This window comes from Hibiscus syriacus, unplaced genomic scaffold, assembly GCF_006381635.1.
Source record: "Hibiscus syriacus cultivar Baekdansim isolate YM2019G1 unplaced genomic scaffold, ASM638163v2 tig00012370_pilon, whole genome shotgun sequence".
In the NCBI taxonomy this organism is placed as follows: Eukaryota; Viridiplantae; Streptophyta; class Magnoliopsida; order Malvales; family Malvaceae; genus Hibiscus; species Hibiscus syriacus.
Genome location: NW_024062270.1, coordinates 1,088,025 through 1,108,552, shown reverse-complemented (window position 1 = coordinate 1,108,552; position 20,528 = coordinate 1,088,025). Strand labels below are relative to the sequence as shown.

The window sequence follows — 20,528 nt, the reverse complement described above, 5'->3', positions numbered from 1 at the left end:
ATGTTAAATGTATGCCTAAATTAATAACGCGGTTAATTGTTTTCATTAAGGGTGTATTTAGAAAACCGCATGAAAAGAATGATACATTCTTATAATTACACATGAATGTAATTACTATGATATTGATTCTATTATCACGCAACTATATTTTTTTTTGTTATATTTCCGGTTCTCAAGGTTTCGTTTTGACTAATCCGAATAAACTCAGGCCGTATATATAGTTTTGGTGAGTGAATCTCTCAGCGATGATTTTCTACATGCACAAGAACTTGAACTCGAAACATGCTTAAGCGAAATCAAGTTACTTTCCACTTAGACCAACTAGTTGATTATCATGCAACTATATTGTGATGTCCAAATACACTTTAAATGATGTGATTTTTTTATCAAATTAAAATTTAATTACTTATATTTAATTAATAATAAACTTAAATATTAATTTGAAATTATTTAAAAAAGTATTAGATTTTTCAACAGTAACGAGCAGTGAAATTAGACTTATTGTATCATTATAGAAAATCAATTTATTGTAAACCGAAGTAAATGGATAAAATATTAACCGTTGATTCAAGTGATAAGCAATTTGATATCATTTAAGTATGTTTAAAGTTTGAATCTTTATGTATACAGACAATTTCTATTGAATTCATTGATCAAAATTAAATATACGACTCGAATTAATCCGAACATCAGTATAGTAGAAAACTAAGAACATAATTAAAATTATTTAGGGAAACAAATGGCAAGAATTACAAAAGGAGGAGACAAAGACAAGCAGTTCAAATTACACGAAGAAAACGGAGAGTCAGAGAATTTAGCAATTATCATAATTCATAAATATCCCCTCACCCTCCAACGCTTTTGAAATTAACGATCTGCTTTTATTTATTTGATGTCCTCTTGGCAAGAAAAAGAAATCCCTTTTTTTTTCTTCGGCGAAGAAAAGTATCAACTTTCTTTTGTTTAATTTTCTGGGATTTTTTATTCATGTTTTTCAAACAGTTGCAGTAAAGGTTTGTTATTTTCTCAGATCTATATTATGTTTGATGGCTTTTTTCTATTTTTGGGGTTGTTTCTTTAGCATCAGGCGTTGTGTTTTATGCAATCCATGCCCTTTTCTCTCTGTGTTTTTATTATTCTATGCTTTTGATTGCTTGGGATTGAATACTTTACTGTTTCCTGGGATTGACTTGATGATTGATAGTATGAGAAATTGAAAGATGGATCTTGATTTGGGATTCTTTGGCTTTGCTTCAATTTCTATATGTGATAAGCATGCTTGCTAAAGTTTTTTTTTTCAATCTAAAACCAAGCGCATGATTTTTGATGCCTTTATGTTAGTGGCTGTGGAGAACTTATATCTCTTTTGATAGATGAAGATGGATTACAAGGGGCAAATCGGAGTTCAATCTCATGTTGAAGTACGTTATTATTCATATTTTAATGTTTTATCGTTCTTTGTTCTTCAACCATTCCTTTTGTTGATTGATATGCATTTTTATTTGCTAATTCTCTTTTAGTGTATTTAGAGCCTGCATTTCTAATGTTTCAGTGCATGTTGTTGCAGATGGGACCATTAGATGGGGCAATGCATGATCTCGATGATGACTGCCTCTTTTCCACTGAAATGGATGCTCAAAAGACACAACCTATTCTTTCAAACCAACGTTTTCCGTTCTCTGTTTTGCCTGTTGGTGGCTATAAAATGACAAGGAATGGTGTTTATAAGAGCATAAAGACCGTAGTTTTCTCAAATAAACTCAACTTGCTCATGCCTTTCGGGCCTCTAGCAATCATGGTTCATAAAATGAGTTCTAGTAATGTGAGTTTTTAGTTTTGATGCTCTTTTTTTTTGCTTGGTTTTCCTTTTTGTATAAGTTGTTTAAATGACAAGGTGGATTGCAGGGTTGGGTCTTCTTTCTAAGCTTACTAGGTATAACACCTTTGGCGGAGCGTTTGGGTTATGCTACTGAGTAAGGATTCATGTTCTTCTTTCAATTTGGTATTTTGGTGCTATTAGTTGTTCCTAACATTGGTTTTTTTCATTTGATTGAATTTAGGCAGCTGGCTTTTTACACTGGACCTACAGGTTTTTTTTTCTATTCTTTATTCTTAGTTCTTACGGATTTTCTTTTTCTTGAGCAAGCAACTAGTTTGTTGGTTTTAAATTGCTTGCCAAGGTTCCTTTTAAAACCCCTCTTTTTAATTTTAAATTTCATGTTAGTAATGATCTTTCATCTGTTGAAACGAATTACAGTTGGTGGTCTTCTGAATGCTACGTTTGGGAATGCAACCGAATTGATTATTTCAATTTATGCACTGAAAAGCGGAATGACGCGAGTTGTTCAGTTATCATTGTTGGGCTCAATTTTGTCAAATATGCTACTTGTTCTTGGATGTGCATTCTTTTGTGGTGGGCTTGTACATTATGGGAAGGAACAAGTCTTCAGCAAGGTAAAAGTATTAGTATGTTGTCTGATCGCATTTCTTCTATTTCCCCTTATTCGATCCCTCTAAACTGAAGTAAACTTACCTTCAGGCCACAGCTGTTGTCAATTCAGGACTGCTGCTGATGGCAGTCATGGGTCTACTCTTTCCAGCAGTCCTCCACTACACACACACTGAACGGCAAGTTGGGAAGTCGGAGTTGGCTCTTTCGAGATTTAGCAGTTGTGTTATGCTTCTAGCTTATGCTGCCTATCTTGTTTTCCAGTTAAAGAGTCAAGATGATAACTATGTCCCTGTTGTCGAGGTTGGCTATTTTGTCTTGTTATTTTGTCTCAAGTATTTTGTGTAGAATACTTAGTGTTGTGGCAAATGGTGTTAATATCAGGAAGAAAGCCACAATGGGGAGGTAGAAGATGGTGATGAAGCTCCAGAAATTTCCAAATGGGAATCAATAATTTGGCTTGCTATCATGACTGCTTGGATTTCCATCCTGTCGGACTATTTGGTGGATACCATAGAGGTAACATTTGTTTTTAAGCTTCCCTCTTTCTTGGTTAACAAGATGGATGTGTTGAAACATTTGAGGTCATTGGTCACTCAAAGAATCAAGTTGTTAAATGAATCGTAAAATACTGGTTTTATCATATGCATCCTCTAGTGTCATGTCTACTCAAGCCAGTCTGAGCATGAATCACTTACAAAATCATTTGAAAGTTGGTTAGAGGTCCTCATTTGCTCTCTTTTTACCAGTTGGAGGGTATTAATCAGCACTTAGTTGGCTTTTAAAATTGATCTGCCTTTTGTTTTTAAAAACAACTTTCTTGAGAGAATATGCTGATTAGGTTTCTATGATCTTTCTGTTGTCTGGTGGTTGTTTCTTAGGGGGCATCTGATGCATGGAATGTGCCAATCGCATTTATTAGTGTTATCTTGCTCCCCATAATCGGGAATGCTGCTGAGCACGCAAGCTCTATCATGTTTGCCATGAAAGACAAGCTTGTAAGTAATTCTGTTAACTTCCATTTTTATATTCATTTGCATTTTTGCTAATTGATAAACCATCTTCAGGACATATCCTTGGGAGTGGCGATAGGGTCATCAACTCAGATTTCTATGTTTGGGGTATGTATTGTACATTGGATCCACCCGGTTTCTATTGATGTCACTCCATTATGTCATGCATCCGAATGTTGGGATTTACTGGTTTTACTTTTGGTTTATTCTTTGGTTTCCGGAACACCAAGACATGATTTAGTGGTTTTACATTACTTGTAATGGTATTAAAACAACTTTGGAGCGAAGCTGAGACCGGTTTCTATATGTTAGTGTTGCTAATATGCTATTTCTTTTGCCTTGGTCCTTTAAGCCCGTATTATTTTTGAATTTGCAGATACCTTTTTGTGTTGTTATTGGTTGGATGATGGGACGGGAAATGGACTTGAACTTCCAGCTTTTTGAGACAGCAACTCTCTTCATTACTGTTATAGTTGTAGCTTTTTTTCTGCAGGTTGGCATATCAAGAACTTTATACCCGAGTTCGAGTAATGGACATCGTGAAGTTAACTTTGTCTCTCTTTTATTGGCGTGCAGGAGGGAACATCCAACTACTTCAAAGGACTAATGCTTATACTTTGCTATCTGATAGTCTCTGCGAGTTTCTTCGTACATGAAGATCCTTCGGCAACTGGTCAGTTATTCATCCATTCCCTCTCCAAATCATTCTTTCTTTTGATTTCGGTTTCTCCTTCGTGGTTCTCGTTGTTTTAGTAACAGCTGCGTGCTGTATGTAACTGGTTGGATATTGCAGGTCAAAACAAGATACCGAAAACATGACGAGTGAAGGAGATGAACTACGGGGATCATATTTGGAAACTTGAAAGTTGCAGAGGCTGAGACCATGGAGATTCGAAACGAGTTTGTCCTACAAAAGCATAGCATGGTGGTGTAAATATTTTTGTTGACAGGCAGATACTCCGTTTTTTTTACCCATAGCCAAATTAAATGCTCATCTTCATCCAGGATTAAACTTTGTATTTTCATAATTATAGTTCTGTGACTTATCAAGATTCAAGCTTTTGGAGATTTCATGGATTATTTTCTGTGCTTATGGAAATAGGATCGTTTTTGTTTAAAAAGATGTGAAACGTCTCATAGAATAACACTAATATTTGAACTAAAACCCTAAGTACTCGAAACATGAACACCACATAAAAATATGCACCAGATGTCTAAGGATAAGTAGGGCTGCCCACTCTTTAACCTTATTCTTTGCTTTTATTTATGGATAATTAAAATAAAGATGGGTCGGATTGCATGTTGTGAGAAGGGCATTGTTGAAGGAGGGCAGTGGACACCCGAGGAAGACAAGAAGTTATCCACCTACGTCGCCTGACACGGCACCTGCAGTTGGCGTCTCAGCCCCAAGAGTGCCGGTCCGTCTTTTCTTACCGGGCAAACACAATGCACTTGGGTTCATACGTGTTTCACTTTTTGTTTTCAAAGTAATGGGGTTCGTTTTCCAGGTCTCCGAAGATGTGGGAAAAGCTGCCGCTTGCGATTGACTAATTACCTTCAGCCCGCCCGACCTTAAGCACAGCCAGTTCTTGGATGCCGAGGGGACCATCTGATGATCTCATCAATCCCATTTATAGAGAAGCCTTCAACAACAAAGAATAAAAATGTAGGCAAAAAATTCTATTACATGGCCAACAATAAACTTCAAGTGAGAGACAAAAGGTTATATTTGGCAACGCAAATAAAACTTTCTACGGTTCAACTATGATGAAGCTTACAAGAAAACGATAAAACCTGTCACTATTTTTCTCGATCATTGTTTTCTGCTAAATCTTCTGCCTCTCTTGGTCAAGGAAAGCTATCTAGATCAAGCAAAATATGATGATGAAGACGATGTATCTGCTAGGACCTGTAAACATAACAGAGAATAGTAAAACAATAGCTAAGCATCATATTTTTCAGCTTAATCAAAAATCCTTTATCATTCGTAGCTTTATGAAGATACCTCAAGTTGCTCTTCAGTAAATGAATCCTTTTGAACATTCCATGTATCTGCATGTGTACGCCGAAACTCTGCAACTGCTTTCGTCACTGTTGATTTTACAGGCGATGGCTCCCCACCGAAGTGAGCCAATAATGTGACGTGATCAGGTAACCAACTGCAAAAAGAACTTGTACATCAATAACATAGCTTGAAAATTAACAAGCCTGAAAGAATCTCATTTTCCTCGGTCACCAAGATTCCTAGGGTCCCGCTTTAGACCCATAATTCCATATTTTACAAACTGAACAAGTCATATTAAAAATTTAAAATGCATATCAATATATCCACCTACCTCTCTTAATATAAACAAACTAGGTGCCTAATAATTTAACTTCAGAAGGTTTCTGCAGTATTTTATGTACCCAAGAAAGATGAATTTATCAGCCTTAGATTTTTACACTTTTGAGATCCAGATTCTCCCAACATTTTCTTCATTTGTTCTTAAAAAAAACATTTTTCCGCTTCTGCAACAACTTCGTTCATGCTTTGAAGAGTATTATATGAGGGAAAGCTAATATATGGATGATTCTGAAATACTATTACTTCCTGGTAAAAATAATATTTTCAAATATTAAGCAATTAAATGGAAATTTCTAAAACTAAAATGTATTTTTTGCATTGACCAAATCATATTTCTTAGGATTCTAAGTTTAAAAATTGCCCCTGGAACAGTCATAGTGAAAACAAATGAAGTAATTGTAGTGCTTTAAACTGTTTTTAACTGAAACCCAAGGATTTAGAAATAGCGCTTTAATTTTTGTCCTAGTAAAACATCTTATGATCTACTAATTCTTGAATTATTACTAACATTCGAACTATTTATCATGTTTAAAATAGACCGACCTGGGCATATCATATGGTACTGATAACACAGAAGCTGCCAACGCAAGTACTACACCATGAACAGATGCCACGGAGTGCCCAGAATTTCTATTCCTGCATTCATGAGTTTATGATTAGACTTGCATAGATAGATATCAACGGCAAACTGAAACCAGGACCTCATTTAGAGGTTAATGTGAATGGATGTATTTTATTTGTAAATAAGCTATTTAATTACAAGTTATGATTAAGATGCTTGTATAAGTTTTCTGATCTAGATGGTACCATATAGGTTTTATAGCAGTTGCACGCACAGATTGTAAATGACTGGATTCTGGACATCTCGGTGGCACCACTAAACATGTGTACCAGAATTCAGTCAATGCCCATGTGAACGCCTACATCAAAGGTATTGTCCTCTTTGGGTACTCAGAGACCACAAGCCCCTCAAGGCATACTCACTTAATAGTGTACCAAGGACCACTTCCTTTTTGAGTCCTACACGGTACCAATTGCCACTCGGTGCACCGTTGGGTGACAGTCTTGAGGGGCTCTTTTGGATGCCCAAAGAGGACAATAACTTTAATGTAAGCATAAATGGGATGACAACCAAATATCACTAAGTACAATGATGTCGGAGAGAATTCCAAAACCCAGTCAATACATAAATCTTATAAATTCATCAGGCAACTTCAAAGCTCAGAATTTGATCATTAGTGCAGAGTTGTATTCTTATGAAGCAATGTAGGACAAGCATCTAATCATTTATATGCTGATAGTTTTTCCTTTGGACAGATGTAAACTGAGATTCGTTATAGAAGCTAAAATTATCAGGGCATTAGCAAGATTAGCATTAAGAATTCTCTCATGCTTGAGGATAAAACCTTGCAATCATCTCTAACCCCATCAAAACAACTTAAATTTATAGCATCTAAAAGAATTAGCTTCCATTAAACCAAATAATTGACATACAAATACCTTGTCTTTCTACTTCGTTGAATGGTATTTGCCTCTACATAAGTTCTTTCACGGAAATCTGTAGCTAAATCTTCATCCCCACCTTTCATTAGACCAGCTAGCACCGCAGCAGCATGCTCTCTTACCTGAGAAAATGTAGCATTTTAGTTCAAAGTAATAATATCATGTTTCCTGCCCAAGGACCTTAATCCTCAAATTGGGGCAAAAGACATTTCCAATCAGGGAATCCCTTGTAAAACAATTATTGTGAAAGCACATGACTTCAAATTTTGTTATTTTGTACTTCATTCAGAGACCATAACTCAATTGATAACTTCCGAGAGTTCCTTTTCTTTATCAATAAAATGTCCCACATTATAAAGTTTAATATTAACTGTCATATAAGATATAGACAAAAAACAAGAATACAACCTCCACTTGACTGTCTTGAAGGAGCCTCTCCACTGTTTTCCAGATTTTTTGTTTGTCGCCTTTTGAGAGAATGAAAGTATGCCTTTCATAAAGCACAACGGTGATTATGGCACATACAGAAATTTTATCAACCTATTTTCAGGAGGTGACTCCTGCCACTAGCTTTGCTAAAATAGGAAATTACCAACCCCTTAAAGAAGAAACACACCTGAACATAAAAGTTCGCAGATATGTTAGAGTTGCTGATCTAGTTCGCCAGTTAGGATCACTTGCAGAAGAAAGAATAACAGAAACAGCCTTCTGGAGATGGGGTTCTAAAATGATTCTCCATTTTAGCAATTGAAACGCTGCCTTTGCTAATGTTGACAAATCCTTGTTAGATGTTTCCTTCAAAAGGCCCAAATATCTTAGATATAAAGTCGAGATGGCCAAAAAATTAGACATTAGCAGATCAGCTAATCAAAAAGCCAAATTTATAGAGAGATAAAGAGTTCCAATGAGGCAGCTCTATGTCAATTTGCTCCAAGAATTCTGAGAGCAGATGTATGCTAAATGAAGAAAGAAAACAATGACCTAGGCCTTATTAGAGATGCCATATCATACTTCGAATTTGCTGTGTCCTAGTGATCACCAAAATGTGCAATGGCAAGTAAAACAGATTTGTGGATGGGGAAGGCGGCTCAAGCAAACAGCCCAATTCAGATGGTGGACGAGTTAAATGGAAGTTGCATATTAACAACCAATTACAAATCAACAAGCCAATCAAGATTAAGAGTGTAATAAAATCATAAACCAAGATATTTTCATCCAAATTCCAAGATGCAAAGCCTTTAAAATGTTTAATGACGAATAAACCTAAATTACCACAGTTTAACTAACAGAGGCTTCTATCTGCAATAAATAACTCATTGTAAAAAATGTTGAGCCCCTAAACTGGAGAGAAATACAAGTTCAAACAGAATCTAAAAAGAAAAAAATGCAATGAAAGTAAGCCATACTGTAAATGCCATGAATTTTCAACTGAATGAGGAACGATAAATTCCATAATCCGCCTCTAACATAACGATAATTGTTTTCAGCAATAGTAAAGGAACTTTTTTTCTATCTCCATATTCTGAAACAATATATTCAAAACCAAATTTTTTGGCCTGAAAAAAAGTTGTTTTGACTATAATGTTTGGGAGAGAGAAAAAACACACTAAGTTGAATATAAACCACTCAAATTGATGTAAGACAGTAGAACATATCCCAGTTAAAAAATCCAAAACAAATACCCAGAAGAATGTCTTTTACATACCTGCAAGGAAATTACAGGGTAAAGAAGCCCCACAATAACGTCAAGCAAATATGAAGATCTTCCGGACTTCAAAGTAGAGACGATAAAATAAAATAACTGCCCATGTTACAAAGGAAAAGTGATCAAACCGAGACACAGAAAAGCAAAGAATATAAAATTAAAAGTAATTAAAGAAAGAGGAAATAAATTATTACAGTTTCCATCCATTTGACATCATCCTGCGAATCACCATTCTGAATAGCAGTTCTAATATTTTTATCTGTCGAGTTATCTGAACCATCAGACAGGCTGGAATTCTGAATGTTCAAAACAACATCAGAAGCTCTTTTTATTAGTAGTTGAACACAGTTTTCCTGCTTAAGTTGGTTATTATTAATCTCAGTCGTTCCCCTTTCATTTGAATGATCTTGTGAAGATGACACATGAAGCCGAATGTTAGAGCACAACACAGAAAGGGTAACCCCAATTGCTTCCCTTACCTACCAAACACAAAATTTTATTAGATTTATTGAAATAAAAAGGGTTAATGGTACACGAGGCTTTCAAACTTTTGAAAAAAGAAAACGTGTCCCCTAAATTTATTTTGCATCCAATATGATCCTTAAATAAGAAAAAATTGTTCTAAACCTTTGACCAACGGCAATCATCATTTACCATTACGGTGGTGACGTGGTAGTCCAGGATAGAGAATGATGTGGCAGAAGGGATTAATTTTAGGAGCTTAATTAATTTTTTTTATAAAGTTTGAGGGCTAATTTAATTTTTAATAAAAAATTTAAAATAAGATATTATTTGAATTCTAAAATATAAAAATATTAGAATATTCAAAAATAATAATAAAAAAATTATTTTTTATTTTTTATTTTAAATATTGTTTATATTTTTAATATTTTAAATTTAAATTTTTTAATTTTTTTTCTTAAAATAAAATAAACTCTTAAACGTTATAAAAAATCAATTAAACTCTCTACTTTCTAAAAGATTTAAACCCCTCTGCCATATAATCATCCACTGTAGATTACCACGTCAGCACTTGAACTGTCATGTTAGCACCGTAAGGTCAGCGATAATTTCCGTTGATCAAAAGGTCAGCTTGATTGTTTTTTTCCCCCTCAATTTAAGGGCCACATTGGTCCAAAATAAGTTCCAGGGGCTATACTGTTTTTTCCCCCAAAAGTTCGAGACTTTAGATACACCGATAAGCTAAAGAAAAACATCTTGATAATATCCAGATTTTTAAGGTTATCTGTCCAACAACTCGGAGCAGATCTGAGGACAATATATATATATAGAGAGAGAGAGAGAGAGAGATTAACACTAAGTCACGCCCCAATAATTTTAATGTGAAATCGACATATGTAGATGAGAAGCAAGCTTACATGGGCTGACGAGTGGCACATATTACCCAGCAACTCATCCAGAAGTTTATAGTGTAGTTCTATCTCAGGCAGAAGCAATTTTTGTGGTGATAGCTCTATAAGTGCAGCAGAAATAAAAGCATAGCGCTTTGCAACTACAGTTGTAGTTACAGATGGAGGTAAAGGTTTCGACAAACAGTTCAAAATGTGTTGTCTCAGAAGGGGAACTCGTGTCCCATGCTTTCCTTTCCCGGTAACTGCATAACGTATACAAGCAGCCCACTCAGGAATGGATTCAACCGATTGGGCTAGAATAATATGCTGCAACTGTACCATCATCCAGCTATCCCATTCCTCTAAAAGACCATTGACATCAGAATGTAACACTCCAGCAAATGCTTCAGCAGCAACACACTGCTTAGACCTCTCTTTGGAATTTACAAACTCCTCCAATGTGCTTTTTAAAGCCGATAAAACTGGCATCCCACATTCTTGTGTTAATCTCTTAAATATACGGGCAAAGTTTGAGTAAAATGTATCACTTCCTAAAAAGGAGATCCAACTAGGAGTACGTGGCCATGAAGCTGAAAAGTCGAAATAAAAACAGGTGATTGATCTGTCAGCCAAGGTCTGAAAGGAAGAATTCCCATGATTTCCTCTAGAAGAGCCACTGTCATTATCAGTTATTATATGGACATGAGACAAACTATTTAAGGTCTCATTAAAGAATCCCTCTTCCTGAAATATCTCCAGTAATGCTCCTTCAAGGGCAGATTTAGCATTTTCTTGTGATTTCTTAGAGAATACTGGTCGACCATCAGCTGATATCTTATGAGGTGAATCTTTTAATAGCGTATTAAGAGCCGAGATTGCAAGTATTCTAGTCTGAGGAAGTTGACTCTTCAAGTTCTTTAGGAAGTGACCTAAGCAGGCAAAAATTTAAAAAAGAACAAATAAAGATATATATATATAACTTTGAAAAGTTCCTACTAAATTATGGGGCCAAATATTGGCAGACAGTTAAAGAAAGCATCCATTGTGTTGTGACCAAGAAAAACACTCACCAGCAGTTTCAGAAAGGATTTTTGGTGAAATGTGTGGGTCACTGCGACTCACCATAGCCAACAATAGCAAAACTCTATTAGCCATTAGATTATACCTGGAACCAAAGAATAAAACACCAAAAATAAAAATAAAGAAAAGATGAGCCTTAGTCTAATATCACATTTTTTTTATATAGGAATAGGAGGCCTCATTAAAAACCTCCCTCTTAGTTGGCTCTTGTGAAAGAGGCAACTAGAGGAAGGAGGAAAAGAGTGCCTCATCTTATTAATAAACCATAATTACATAAGATACTGCTTACATAATAAACATCCCTAGATAAAATACATAACACTACAACAATAAACACAACACCTCAACCAATCCCCTCTTTAGCTAGCTTGTTTGCTTCCCAATTACAATTCCTTGGAATCCAATTAATAATAATACCCCTAGCAGATACAGAGGCCCCAATTTCCTCAACCAAAGAACGAAAAAACGTTGGGGCAGAAAAAGGTATCAAGATCCAATCAACTGCTTTTTTGCAATCTCTCAAGGATTAGTCTAATATCACATTATTTCAAGGTTTGGTAGGAAACTAATTCTTAAATGTGTAAAATGAAAATAACGCACACATGCAATTTACAACAAAAGTTGAAAATCATGGAAGCCCACATAAATGTTGACAACTAATAAGAAAGAAGCAAGCAAGCACGAACATCATATCAATTGCACAAACAGTTATCCTTACCGCCAATGCAAACCTGTAGAATCAAAACTCATTGAACCAATCTGAGACACCAAATCTGCAAAATCTGGGGTATCTATATGATTGTCCATCGTCCTAAATATTCTTTTAGAAACACCAGCAAAGTGGATATTGTATTTGACAAAAAGCTGGAAGCATAAAGGAAAAATAAGCAAGAAAATTGACAAGTGACCTACAGAATATTACCACAGGACAAGACTATACCTCATTGATTGCTTTCTGGGCTTTCATTGTTTCATGATGAGAGCTGAAAATTGTGAAAAAAATACAAGGCAATGGTATCTAATGTAACTTCATGAGTAGTTTAAAGTAAATCTAGAAAAGAAATCGAGGTCACCTTAATAGAACAGCCAGGAGAAATGAGGAGAATGCTTTTGGATCCTGAAATAATGAGTGGTTATTAGCAAACTAGTATTTTAGAATAACTAATACCACTTTATGCTGCATGATTACCATTGTCAAATGCTTGAGTACTGTCTGTGTACAAAGCACAGCACAAGAACCTAAAACGGCATGTTCAGGTGAATTGGGTTTCCTCAAGTTCTCAGACAGAGAGAATACACAATTCGAAATCAAAGATGGCCACCTCTTCATTATCTTCAACAGAGACTTTCCAGCAAGCCTAACAAACAAGCGAGAGCAATTGCCGGTTAAGATCGAAAACATGTTTTGACAAGGATGTACTCTCCTAACAGCTTAAATTATGCAAAGACTTACATGCGGACGCTTTCATAGTTATGCAAAGAAAGATTTAAAAGATCATCCATCAACAAAATTACATGGTCTGGTGGAGAGAAATTTTCGCTTGTGCGAAACAGATGATAAGATGATTGTGATGATCTCCAAGTGCAGTGCATATCTACCTTGTCAATGAGAGCCCACCTAGGCCTGTAATGCACAAATAAATTAGATGTCACGATCCTCTTTAGCATTGGACATGCAATTGCCACACGGAACATCAAGATAGAATACTGTACCTTCTCTTTCCTTTAGAATGTGAAGACAATATAAAATTTATTGGAGGCTCTATAATGGCAGCAGATTCCAACTTCCAAGCCTGCCTATGATTTGTCCACTCATCATATTCCAAACTTCCTATATGAAACAGGTTGGAAAATAAATTTATGTGAGAAATAAGATACAAGTCAAAAAAGGGGAAAAACAATTAAAGCAAACTATTAGCATCCCCCGTAAGTTTAAGACATTCATTTCATCCATATGTACTGTCCGTTACCGTAATTTCCAAGAGCATCCATGATCCGTATAATGAGAATCAATAAAATGCTGTCATCTGATTTTTCCTCTAGTAAGTATCTGTGCACACGGCAAAAGCAGAAGATTTAGCAACTGTAGCTGCCTAGATTGTAAAGCTCGAAAACAAAGAAATTAGAGCTATTACTTGCTGGCAGTGTGAATGACTTCAGCAGCCTTTTCTCGCAGTTGAATGCTGCCAACCCTTGCACCTGTAGCTCCAGCTATTAGAAAAGAAGGATAACTCGATTCTTCGATCATGCCATTCCTGGAAGGTGGACTGAAATCAGGCAAGCATGATAATACACCTTGCAAGCAAGAGTCAATTCGTAGAAGAGTCACCTTCAAGTGCTCTTTTTCATTGCCTGCATGAAAAATTGATTGTAAAAGTCAAAAAGGAAAAAAATATCATGTGAATTAATGCATGACTGTTAGAAAATCAATACTTTAATAACATCCCTGAAAATGAAAAAAGAAAAACATTAGCACCCTTCACCATATGGGTTTTCCTGAATTATTCAGATATTGGGCTTTTACAATATTTAACAAGATTGTGTTCACCTGGATCAGAGTGTATCTTAGTTTGGCATATTCTTAAAAGATCATCTAAGGCTGATTGAAAATGGAGAATCAAAAGTTCATTAGCAAACTGAACTTCTTCATCACTTGGAACATGCCACTTAGGGCCCTTCAGTTCTCCATTGGAATAATCTTTTGCGCTGATCCAATCCTCTAATGCAGCAGCAGCAGGGTGATTGAAGGTGCACCTAAAACCCAGAATCTCCTTTATTTTGTTCTAAGGCAAACTAAAATGGACAATCATAAATATTTGAGCAAATGAAATGAATTTAGAATACTTGTACTGATCCGTAGGGTAATAAAGGACCAGGCTTCCAAGAAGGGAGCGAAGAAGATGATCACCAGCCCCATTAACCTGTTTTTAGAAACAAGTCGGTCTAAACATTTTTTTAAAAAAAATAGTGAAACTAAACAAGACATTTTCATAAATCATTTAATTCAAAGAGGGGGTAACCTTCCAAGATGGGGAGTCAAATGCAGAAACAATCACTTCCTTGAACTGATCCTTATAATGGAGAAATGCAGAACCTCCATAACTGATGGCAACTGATAATATTTTTAATTGATAATCAATTGCTGTTTCAAGAGCTGGAGAAAGGGTGGGTTTAGCCTACAAAGGAAAATATATTTATCAACTTCCACTACAAAAATATGGAAGAGAGAAAAAGCTACCAAGGACACCATTTGAAAAGAGAGAGAGAGAGAAACACCTTGGTTGAAGCAGAGGGATCCAGAGTTCCTCTTCCTCCAAATCCTGTAACAGGTGTTCCATTCAAAGAGGACAAAACAGATGATAAAATTGGTTCTACAAGGTGAACAACTGCCTCTTCTGGATTTGAATGAACACATGCACAACAAAGCAGTCCAACCTCTGCAATTGCTCCAGGAAGAATATTTGTCCGAACAAACTTGGAGATTTTTTTTAAAGCCTATTTCGATTTTAAGGAAAAGTTAGCAGAAATAAATTCCAAAAAGGAAAAATACAAAACCTTATGATTTGAACCGAAAGCAGGAACCTGATCATATAGTTGTTTCGAAAGTCTCCCAAGTAAGATTTCAAGCATGCAATAGTAGTACGGACCATCTTCAACTAGAAAAGTTCCTGATGTTGCTGATGAATGAAGGCCTTCATTCCTGAAAAAAAGAAGCAAATAATTCCAAAATAATTGAACCAAACATTGTGACCAAATAGCACCCATCGCTTACAGAACACTGCTAGGTTCCAGATGTAGAAGCAACGCAAATAGGCAGCAAAAAAATTCATCTAGCCATTCAGAAAAGAGAATCATGGGCATGAATGACAGCTCGTCCACATTATCATCCAGCATAGCCATCTGAAATTACAAGTGGATTAGGGGGGGGGGACAAAAAGAAAGAAAGAAACAAGTATTTGAAAGAGATTAAACATGACACAATATGCTGCAAGAATTGGGGGCTTAAAACTTACATTGGAAAAGATGGAGCCTATTAATTGCATAGTTGCTAAGGTTTTAGGAGGATCGTTTGCATCCATCCCAAGTAGTGCATTTGATAATGAAATCATGGGAAGAGCAATGAATGTATCATCACCACCTTCAAGATCAACTGATTTAACCGAACTACTTGATAGGGATGTGAAAAAAAGAGAACGTCCAGCAAATGCTACTGACATCACAGCAGTTTTCAGTTGGTGTGTGGCAGTCATCTAATAGATAAAACATTGGAAAAAATAAGTCAACTCAAGGAAAGCAGCATACATTTAAAAGCTAATAGAATTCAGTCAAGAGTCAAATCAATGTACTACTAAGATAAAAATATATCAAACAATACATCAACCAGCAAAAAAGTTTTAACAACACTATCTCACAAAAAAATGCATATAACATTACTAACCGTCTCCAAGGCCATATGGAATCGAGAAGCCAAAAATGGAAGAACCATAGAGGGCTCCACATAGGATAAGATCGACGTTGTCGTAGCAACAGTTTCAGAAAGATGTTCATTTTTACTATATTGTCCACGATCAATTAGCCTCAGCAGTACATTGACAAATGCAATCCTTTCTGATTTTCCTAAGTAAAGCTCAACCTGAATGTTATTATCCGTGTTCCTGAAATCAAAGCATATAAGTGGAACGCATTCCAAATAAAAAACGCATACACAATTTTGCCAGAAGATTCTTACTGCTGCTCCTGCTGTAAGCGCTTTTGGAATGTAATCACCAAATAGAGCAAAAATCGCTCCAATGAATATGTCCACCTACCACCATTAGAGGGATGATAATACCTACAAAGAAAATAAGCAAAAAACAAAAAATGAGGATCAACGGATAGAACCAATTGAGTAGACATATAACTTGAAAACAGAACTAAAGCATATAAAAATGTTGGTAAACTAACTGTTCCAAGAGGTTGACCAATTTCTCAAAGTGCTCTTGTGCCACACTACTAGGCTTTAATAGATACACCTGTAATATTATGTTCCAAACTGAGTATCAAAATATACACAGGAACGTAAATGAGCATCAATTCAAAATTCCTGAATACAGGAGCCATGGTTTTTCTCATCTTACAACTGATTTTGCAATGGCCCTTGCAGGAGTGACTGTCTTATTGGAGAACAAGAACCTTGTATTTCTGGGTACATCCACAGAAAAAGGATAAGATCCACTTGCACTTGCCACTGGAACCTGAAATGGCCAGAGACGGCATGAGAAATTTAACATATAAAAATTAAGAATAGTCTGAATAACAACAAAGCTGATAGAAACTGGAAGAAACAATCAACTCCAAGAGAACCCAAAACCTAGAGGGAAATAAGAATTGAGAAAAATAAGGTACTGAACAATAACAAAGCTGATTGAAACTGAAACATGCGATCAACTCCAAAATAACCAAAAGCTAGCAGGAACGACGAATTGAGAAAAAGGGACAAAAGATTACTAGCATAAGAAAGGAAAAGCATACTGAAGCTTTCTTATAGAAAACTAAGATCAGCTTAAGTTTTAAGTTTTAACAATGTCTCTGATAAATAGTTCCCAAAGAAAGAATTTATATATTACTCATCAGCAAGGGTGCATGTATTTCGGAGTTTAAGCAACTGCAACTATTTGGATATGATCACTTCTTCCAAACCAACAATAATAAGGACCAATGACACTCAGCTTATACTCACCTCAAACATGTTCAAGAATCTAGTAAATAGTGTCGGTAAGAAACACTCCCAGATAATAAATTTGCAATTCTTCACTACACGAGCCACAACAGCAGTCCATTGACTGTTCCAGAATTGACAATTTGGGATTGAGTCCCAGAGTTCCATACACTCTCTAATCCAATTACTGCCATGTCACAAATTGGAAATTAGTTTTCTCAAGGTACTCCAGTGGAAACAACACACGACAGTTCCCAAATGTTCTCCTTACTCTGAGAAAAAATCTTGATTTTCTGCATTTGTAGGAAGGAAGAGTCTCACAAATCCAGCTCCTTCAAAGGTTGCATTGTGCCATGGATTGTCTAAAAGAGATCTGAGAATTAAAAAAATTGGAAATTGATTGGAGCATTTAAAAAATATTAGCCACAGTTACCTTGAAGATAATACAATTTCGTAAGGTACTGAAAAAACCAAACCTAGAGTTTTTGTGAGAACCGTGGATACTAAATGAAGAGATCAATAAGTTCCTGATACAAAGACCTTAGCAACCACTTTGATTACTTTGATTTCTTATTGGCTAGCCAATTTTTAGCATAAGAACAGTATTATAGAGGATCCCAAAATTTGTTCCTAAGAAAATAGGAACTCCATTAACAAAAATGCAAACCTTGTTCATTGTCATTCCAAAAAAAAAGTCTAACAAAAGGATCTATAATTTTCTAAGACAGTTTGACATCAATTTAGAAAACAAAAACCACACAAGTTTATAGAGAAAATGTGGATAAAACTGACTGAGAAAACTGCAGAGCACTTGCCTAAACTCTGACCAAATTTCATAGGCAGAACCAGCTGGAAAAAAATGTCGGCATGATCGAACAAGAGAAGTAACCATCCCAAAATGCCGCTGTCTCAATCTCCATCCCTCTGGACCTGTATTCCTGAAGAATATACATGATCAAAGGACAAGCAGCATCTAAACAATTGAATTGAATGCATTGTTCCATCATATTAACCTATCGAGCGGCTTTAAGTGGTGAATAAAAAATACATATAGAGCACAAGTTTAAATGGGGACGAATTACTGGGAAAAGAAGCTTTTATTGACCAGAAATCTACCAATAATATGGATTCAAAAACAAAAAGGCCATGTATTATAAAGCACATGGCGAATAACTAACCTTGTAAAATGTGTATGAATAAGAGTATCATACAAAGGACGCCACTGAGTTTTCAAGAACAACTTCTTTCGATACTTATTAAGCAATCTCACTAAGATGTTTCCCCATCTAACCTAAAATGTTACAAGGAACATTCAATTAGAAAAAGAAAAGAATGATAGAAGAACAAATAAAAAGATTATTCTTTCTACTATTCAATGTATTACCTGCACATATAACTTGCTCTGTGATTTGTGGAATAATTCTAAGCCAATCTCAACAACTGAAACTACATCGTCCAAAGATATATCACTTTTGGCCTTTATAAAACTGCAAAGCAATAACTAGTAAGTCAGATTCAACGCCCCTAAATTCACCTTTTACTGTCATGGTCAGGTGCACAACACATAGTCAACAATCTGAGTAGCATGCCTATATGTGCCAATTTGACATTTTCCAAAACTAAAACCATGAATGTAAAATTAAAAGCAACTATATGTTGACACAGATAATCAAGGTGTCAGTAATTGTTAAACTAAATATTCACATAAGGTCAGATATGTTATAGACACTTGTAAGAATTTTTTATTCAGAGGGGAAGTTCTTCATGGATCACGTATAGAAAAAATAGATCAGTCCAACTAAGACTAGACAAGAAATAAATCATCCAATAACAGCTATGAACATTCCTTATGGCACTAACATGCCCATATATGTTATAATCTAAGGAAATAAATTGAAGGAGAGGGAAAGAATAAATGAGGTAATAAAAGAAATCTGATTATTGAATTAGATCACAGTTGTTCAAATAAACTAAGTTGCTAACTTCTAAGAGAACTTTTCTGCTAAAGATAAAATTCTATCCAAGAAATTCAGCAAGCATAGCATGTGCCATACACAGTCAACCACCCATCTCTAACCCCTATTTGATCAAAGACAGCAGGAACACTTGTAGCTGCTAGCAAAGGGTAATGATGGAGTAAAAAAAATTGACTGTGAATAAACAAAGAGCCTAGTCTATAATTGATTTCAGGTTTTCCATGTGCAATGCCAGCCATCTAGGCGGCATTCAAGACGGTTCGGACTGCACAAGTGATTATAGACCTTCTCAAGCTAAAAGTTCTAGATTGAAGGTGTCAACCGAAAAAATCTTAAGTTGCAATCACCACATAGCTCATAAAGATCGAATGCCCACATAAATTGCAAGCATCTTACTCTCCCCCTCGATAAAAACCCAATGATAAATCAAAATCCCATAAAAAAATACGTTAATTCTTTATATTAGATAGTCTAAAATTTCAGGGAAAATATCAAGTCATTATTGAACAGAAATTCAACCCAAAACTAAAAACAAGTAGCTCTTCAGAAAACATCAAAACCCGACATAAAAAATCAATGCAAAAGGAAAGTAAAGGCAGACGTGTAGAAAGAGAGAACGAGGGATTAAAAGGTTACAGGTCGATAACAGAGATCCACTTGAGAGTGGAGTAAACGGAGTCCGGGTCATCGGGTCGATAAAGGTCCTTGAGCGAAGAAACGACCCGAGAGAAAGACTCCTTCTCCTTCTTGGTCTCCTCGGCAACTGGTGGGGGCAGCCATGCATTGTAGAGATGCATATCTGAATCCTCAAGAGTGTAGCTTTAATAAATTATTTTTCTGGGTTTTTGTTCTGCTTTGGGAAACTATAAATTCTGATTCAAAAAAAAAGGGGAATGGATGAAATTGGAAAGTTTTGTGTTTTTATTTCCTTTTTTCTTGTTTAAGAAGAAATTGGTTTTTGTTTTATTTCTTGGGGAAGGGGAAGAAGGGGAAGGGGAAGGGGAAGGGGGAGGGAGGGAGGAGGGAGGAGGGAGGGACGAATGAGGACGAAATGATGGTTATGCTTTTCAGTTTAATTACCTTTTCCTTTTTTTATTTAACCTTGTTTTGTGTACACACAGATTTTAGGGTAAAGTACACAAATGTTCCTCTGAAAATAGAATGCTACATTATTAAGTCTCTTGACTATTAAAAGTTACAAAATAGTCCTTTAATTATAGAATGTTGTTTTGTTGAGTCCTTCAACTATTAAAAGTTAAAAAATAGTCACTTGATTATTCATTATGTTCTAAACTCATTATTTTTCATTAAAAATTTGACAGTATTATGAGTTAAATGTTAACTTGCTGGTTGTGATATGATAAAATATGATCCCAAAATCTTAAACGACTATCATATCTCAGCCCAT

General features: G+C 35.6%; 2 protein-coding genes across 4 annotated transcripts; one reads left to right on the top strand and one right to left on the bottom strand.

Moving 5' to 3' along the window:
- The first annotated feature begins 743 nt into the window (after positions 1 to 743).
- Positions 744 to 4,285, top strand: LOC120205298 (vacuolar cation/proton exchanger 2-like). 2 transcript variants are annotated; one of them, XM_039205210.1, is made up of 13 exons: positions 744 to 1,013; positions 1,374 to 1,421; positions 1,568 to 1,822; positions 1,906 to 1,973; positions 2,061 to 2,089; positions 2,258 to 2,454; positions 2,540 to 2,752; positions 2,834 to 2,968; positions 3,331 to 3,447; positions 3,517 to 3,570; positions 3,839 to 3,955; positions 4,039 to 4,135; positions 4,256 to 4,285. In XM_039205210.1, the coding sequence occupies exons 2-13, from the start codon at positions 1,374 to 1,376 to the stop codon at positions 4,279 to 4,281; spliced, it is 1,356 nt and encodes a 451-aa protein (XP_039061141.1). In that variant the 5' UTR covers positions 744 to 1,013; the 3' UTR covers positions 4,282 to 4,285. The 2 variants fall into 2 exon arrangements, with proteins under 2 accessions (XP_039061141.1, XP_039061140.1); XM_039205209.1 differs by having other exon boundaries at positions 1,342 to 1,421.
- Positions 4,286 to 4,935: 650 nt separating this feature from the next.
- On the bottom strand, positions 4,936 to 20,057 carry LOC120205297 (proteasome activator subunit 4-like). Of its 2 annotated transcripts, none has more exons than XM_039205206.1 (36): positions 19,757 to 20,057; positions 18,529 to 18,631; positions 18,323 to 18,435; positions 17,960 to 18,082; positions 17,416 to 17,517; positions 17,166 to 17,331; positions 16,564 to 16,680; positions 16,391 to 16,458; positions 16,176 to 16,277; positions 15,885 to 16,101; positions 15,460 to 15,696; positions 15,219 to 15,346; positions 15,029 to 15,146; positions 14,723 to 14,941; positions 14,467 to 14,622; positions 14,291 to 14,367; positions 13,995 to 14,200; positions 13,582 to 13,798; positions 13,417 to 13,496; positions 13,160 to 13,277; positions 12,900 to 13,070; positions 12,636 to 12,804; positions 12,520 to 12,563; positions 12,387 to 12,429; positions 12,165 to 12,310; positions 11,437 to 11,531; positions 10,394 to 11,295; positions 9,209 to 9,493; positions 9,015 to 9,110; positions 7,926 to 8,104; positions 7,718 to 7,799; positions 7,307 to 7,431; positions 6,350 to 6,442; positions 5,468 to 5,621; positions 5,241 to 5,371; positions 4,936 to 5,105 (listed from the first exon to the last, which is right to left on the bottom strand). In XM_039205206.1, exons 1-35 carry the CDS (start codon positions 19,915 to 19,917, stop codon positions 5,330 to 5,332), a joined length of 5,454 nt encoding a protein of 1,817 aa, XP_039061137.1. In that variant the 5' UTR covers positions 19,918 to 20,057; the 3' UTR covers positions 4,936 to 5,105; positions 5,241 to 5,329. The 2 variants fall into 2 exon arrangements, with proteins under 2 accessions (XP_039061137.1, XP_039061138.1); XM_039205207.1 differs by having other exon boundaries at positions 5,257 to 5,371.
- Between the last annotated feature and the right edge of the window lie 471 nt (positions 20,058 to 20,528).

Excerpts from the sequence above, each read along its gene's own strand:
- LOC120205298 (XM_039205210.1), top strand. The coding sequence starts at position 1,374 with ATGAAGATGGATTACAAGGGGCAAATCGGAGTTCAATCTCATGTTGAA. Across the intron at positions 1,974-2,060 it reads CGTTTGGGTTATGCTACTGA|GCAGCTGGCTTTTTACACTG; the intron begins GTAAGGATTCAT and ends GATTGAATTTAG. Across the intron at positions 2,455-2,539 it reads AGGAACAAGTCTTCAGCAAG|GCCACAGCTGTTGTCAATTC; the intron begins GTAAAAGTATTA and ends ACTTACCTTCAG.
- LOC120205297 (XM_039205206.1), bottom strand. The coding sequence starts at position 19,917 with ATGCATCTCTACAATGCATGGCTGCCCCCACCAGTTGCCGAGGAGACC. Across the intron at positions 15,697-15,884 it reads TCCATATGGCCTTGGAGACG|ATGACTGCCACACACCAACT; the intron begins GTTAGTAATGTT and ends TTTATCTATTAG. Across the intron at positions 15,347-15,459 it reads TAGGCTCCATCTTTTCCAAT|ATGGCTATGCTGGATGATAA; the intron begins GTAAGTTTTAAG and ends TTGTAATTTCAG.